The 4,877-nt window shown below is 51.4% G+C and overlaps 1 protein-coding gene across 1 annotated transcript; it reads left to right on the top strand.

Moving 5' to 3' along the window:
* Positions 1-312: 312 nt before the first annotated feature.
* CNFN (cornifelin) lies at positions 313-1,671 on the top strand. The gene is made up of 4 exons (XM_006900943.1): positions 313-374; positions 745-855; positions 1,239-1,375; positions 1,537-1,671. The coding sequence occupies exons 1-4, from the start codon at positions 338-340 to the stop codon at positions 1,624-1,626; spliced, it is 375 nt and encodes a 124-aa protein (XP_006901005.1). The 5' UTR covers positions 313-337; the 3' UTR covers positions 1,627-1,671.
* The last annotated feature ends 3,206 nt before the right edge of the window (positions 1,672-4,877 follow it).

Raw genomic sequence — 4,877 nt, 5'->3', positions numbered from 1 at the left:
GGCTCAGATCTCACTCTCTCTTTTGTCTGACTCTGCGCGCCTCCATCTCCTGCTGGCCCCAGTTTTGCCTCTGGTATGAGGAGAGGGTCTCTCTGGGTCTGTCGGGCACCTGTGAAGAGATGGGCGAGCTTCTCGCCCCCCCCCCCACTCCGTACCCTATTCCTTGTCTCTCCGGGTGACTCGGCCTCTTTCTCCCTAGCTCTCCGCCCCTTTAAGAGCCCAGCACCTTAGCCCCCAGTCCCTCCCCCCAGTCGCCAGCGTCCCTTGGACACACTCCGCACCTCTCTGCCGCCTCCGCCACCTCAGTCCCCACCGCCACCTGCTCAGGGTCCGCACGATGCAGTTTGAGATGCACGACAACGTGAAAGGCAAAGGTGGGATCGCTGGATGGACCAGCCACCCTCACTCCCCTGGGCACCCCGCGACCAAGACAGACGGCATCCGCTTCCACCCCAGAGGGCCTCGGAATGTGGGATCCCAGCACCCCAGACCCAGACGTGGAGGAGGCGGCGGCACCCACTCTCCCCGGACGTGCAGGAGCCGCTCACCCCAGCCCAGCTGGATAAGCTGGAGGCCCCAGCACTAGAGACGCAAAACGGGGTGTCAACGGGGAAAGGGGAGGCGCAGCGATGTACCCGAAGTGGGCGGCCTAGCGGCCCCGCCCAGAATGCCCGGCAGAGGGAGGGCTGTAAGGGGTGCAGGGCCAGGAGGCTCCCCGCTGACCCCGGCCCCCCGCCCCCGCAGCCATGTCCTACGCGGTGACCAGCCAGCCCCAGTGCACCAGCAGCTGCTACCAGACCCAGCTCAGCGACTGGCACACGGGCCTCACGGATTGCTGCAACGACATGCCCGTCTGTGAGTGTCCCCTCCCTCTCCAGACCATGGCACCTCCAGCCCTTCGGACACCCTGATGGAACCCTGATTTCCCATTCTGGAACCTTCACTCCTTCCGTGGACCCTCACCACGTCTTCCAACACTGCACGCCCCCTGTCCAACCCCGCACCCTCAACTTTCCTCCTGCACCCTTAACTTTCCCGTCTGGCTCCCAACTTCCCCGTCGAACCCTTAATTTCCAGTCTTTAATCGCCCTCCCAGACCCCTAACTCCCGCGAGGACCCTAACTTCCCTCCCCAGCAGTACTCGCTCTAGTCCCTGGGACTCCTCAACCTCGCCTGTCCCCGGGGCGGAACCACCGGCCAGTACCCGACGTGCGCCCTGACTCCTGTGCCCTCCCCAGGTCTGTGCGGCACCTTCGCGCCCCTGTGCCTGGCCTGTCGCATCTCCGACGACTTCGGGGAGTGCTGCTGCGCGCCCTACCTGCCCGGAGGCCTGCACTCCCTGCGAACCGGCATGCGTGAGCGCTACCACATCCAGGTGCGCGCAGACTGGGCCTGCGGGAGCAAGGGCTGGCGACTCCCGGGTCTGAGGGAGGAGGCGACTTGGACCCTGGACTCCTGGGCCTGAGTGAGGAGGGTTTGGGAGTCGGACTCCGAGCGCCCTGGCAGGACCTCTGACGGCTCTCTTCCACCCTGTAGGGCTCCGTTGGACACGATTGGGCCGCCCTCACCTTTTGTCTGCCCTGCGCCCTGTGCCAGATGGCGCGGGAATTGAAGATCCGACAGTGAAGCTGCCCACCCTCCCCATCCATGCCCAGCCGGCCCACCTGGCCTCCTCTGCTGCCTCTGGGAAGGGCCTACCCCACCCTACCCGGCCCAGACCAGAAATGCACCCACAATAAAAACCTGAAAACCAACTCCGCCTACGTTCCCTGTTTGGTTCTGGGGTTTGGGTTTGGTTTTTGGGTTTTTTTCTGTCCCTGAAAAGGGAATCAGGCGGAGAGTGATTGAGGTGTGGAGATAAGGTCCCTGCATGAAGGGGGAGTTCAAAGATCAGACACCCCACCCACTGTCTGCGTCCTAAATCCCCTCCTTTTTAAAACCAGGTAATCTAACGTAAGCCAAAACAGAACAAATTACCATTGAGTCAATCGCGACTCACAGTAACTCTCGAGTAACCGCCCTATAGACGGTAAATCTTGATGGATGCAAACTGCTACAATTTTCTCCTGTGGAGCAGCCGATGGATTCAAACCACAGGATTTAGTGCTGGGCAGGTGAGCACTATAACCACTGTGCTGCCAGGGATCAAAGTAACAGCACCCTCAGGCCCATTCCAGGGATCCTACAAATAAATGAGCAAAGCTAGATGCAGTTCAAGCAACAAATTTGAGAAGAGTCTCTTTCTCATATAATCCTTGTAAACTCCTGATTTACACCCAGTTCTAACAAGTTTGTAGACTTTGTATCTAGAACAGAGAAATGACAAGTTTGAAGTTCTCTTGAAGTAGAAAGGAATCTTTATCTCCCCGCCCCCCTCCCCATCTCTATGACTTTATCTTACTTGGACCCACAATCAATATCCTCCCACAGCTCATTATTTCTTCGTTCACTGGTGTTCAAGGACTCAAACCTGTTCCTGAGATGGTTTTGTAATTTGAGTGGCATAGACATAAGGTCAAATTTTGGTTCCTGTAGATTTGATTTCATTTTCTTCACCTTGAACTTGAATAGTTGGTGGCCTGTTCCACAATCAGCACCTGGTCTGGTTTTCACAGCTGATATGGAGCTTCTCCGGAGATTCTTTCCACAGATACAAACTATTTGATTCCTATGCACTTCAGCAGGTGAAATCCATGTGTATAGCCTGTGTTTATGTTTCTTATTAAAGGTATTTGCAATGAATAAATCATTGAATGTGCAGAATTATATTATTCTTCATTTCTGTCACCAAGCCCATGTTTTCCAGGTACTGATCCTTCTTCCCTGTTGCCAACTTTTGCATTCCAATCACCCATTATTATCAATTCATCTTGATTGCATGCTTGATTGATTTATTTCAGACTGCAGAATTTGGTAGAAATCTTTTTCATCCTTTTTTGGCTCTAGTTGTCGGTGCACATATTTGAATGATAGTGGTATTCATTGGACTTCCTTCAATCTGTATGCAGAACAGATCATCCGGGACTCTGGGCTGTATGAGGAAGAATGTGGCATCAGGATTAGTGGAAGATTCATCAACAATCTGTATTATGCAGATGACAAAACCCTGCTTGCTGAAACTGAGGAGGACATGAAGCGCCTGGCGCAGAAGGTCAAGGACTGCAGCCCTTCAATATGGATTAAAGCTCAACATCAAGAAAAAAAAGATTCTCACCCCTAGGCCAATTGGCAGCATCATGATGGATGGTGAAGAGACTGAGATTGTTCACAGTTTGTTTACTTGGTTCCACAATCAACACTCTTGGTACCAGCAGCCAGGAAATCAAGAGACGAATTGCATTGGGAAAGTCAGCTGTCAGGGACCTCTCCAGAGTACTGAAGAGCAATGATGTCAGGCTGGAGACTAAGGTGTGCCTGATCTGGGCCATAGTCTTCACAATTGCATGCTATGCATTAGAGAGCTGGACAATGACTAGGGATGACAGAAAGAGAATTGATGCCTTTGAGCTGTGGTGCTGGGGAAGAGTGTTGAATATACCATGGACTGCTAGGAGAACAAAACAGGTTCATCCTGGAGAGGGTGAAACTGGGCTATTCTTTGGAGGCAAGGATTCTGAAGATTCATCTGACATACTTTGGCATGTTGCAAGAAGGGACCGATCCTTGGAGAGGGACATCATGTTTGGGAGAGTGGAGGAACAGCGCAGGAGAGGAAGACCCTCGATGAGATGGATCAATTCAGTGATTGGGTTAATGGGAGTAGGTGTGTCAAAGACAGTGAGGTTGGCACAGTATAGAGCAGGATTTAGGGCTCTTATACATACGGTCATTATGAGTCACAAGCAACTTGACAGCACATAACAACAACAGTGTGTCTGAGAGCTAGGATACTAGAAGAAGAATTGATGCCTTTGAACTGTGGTGTAAGAGATTTCACGGGCTGCCAAAAGAACAAACAGATATGTCTTGGCGAATATACAACCAGAGTGCTCCTTGAAGGCAAAGATGATGAAGCTTCTTCACATCCTTTGAGCATGTTGCTAGGAGTTGCTATTCCTTTTCTTAGGAAGGTGGAGGGGAGGCAAAAGAGAAGAAGACTCTCAACCAGGTAGATTGACACAATGACTGCGGCAATGAGCTAGCACGTGTCAGAGATTCTGAGGATGGCACAGGATGGGACAGGGTTCATAGGGTTGCTGACTTGTATTTGATTCATTGGCACTTAAAAATAACATGTTAATTATGTTCCACAGAATCAGAATCAATTACACCTGACTCTCCAGTGGGTTTTCAGAGGCTGTAAATTGCACAGTATTTCTGTGCCCATCTTTTCCTCAAGTGGCAGGAAGTGGATTTCAACTGCCTGCCTTTGGCTTGAAAGTGCAATGCCTTACCCCCTAGGTCACCGGAGTTCCCTTCCCATCCCTACAAGAAAAGGCAGTTAGCAGACTAGATGTGTTCAGGCCCTAAAATTGGGCATAACTGAGCTCCAATCATGATCCTCATCGTTTTCTAGCTGTGAATTTCTGAGCTTATTTCCTCCTCTGTGAGGACTATAATTCCTAACAGGTCCTATGAGAGCAAAACTTCAGCAAACCGTTGTTAATATATTATCTATAATAACCTAACTACTATATATTATTAGTGGCAGTATTTGCCGTTTTTATTCTTTCTCTCATTCAGTCTCTGTGTGTGTGTGTGTGTCTGTCTGTCTGTCCAGCCATGGAGTGATGGCATCAGTTGCTGTCTTGATGACTCATTGTTGACCCCTGTGTGTCAGGATAAACATGTGTTCCACAAGGTTATCATGACTGGCTTCCCCCCGCCCCAAGTGGATCACCAGGTCTTCCTTTTGAGGTGCTTTGCGTGGCTGTGAA

The sequence above is a fragment of the Elephantulus edwardii genome, unplaced genomic scaffold (genome assembly GCF_000299155.1).
Source record: "Elephantulus edwardii isolate Elephantulus edwardi_28Jun2011 unplaced genomic scaffold, EleEdw1.0 scaffold00302, whole genome shotgun sequence".
Classification (NCBI taxonomy): Eukaryota; Metazoa; Chordata; class Mammalia; order Macroscelidea; family Macroscelididae; genus Elephantulus; species Elephantulus edwardii.
The sequence above is the reverse complement of the archived record's forward strand: the minus strand, read 5'-3'. Positions and strand labels throughout refer to the sequence as shown.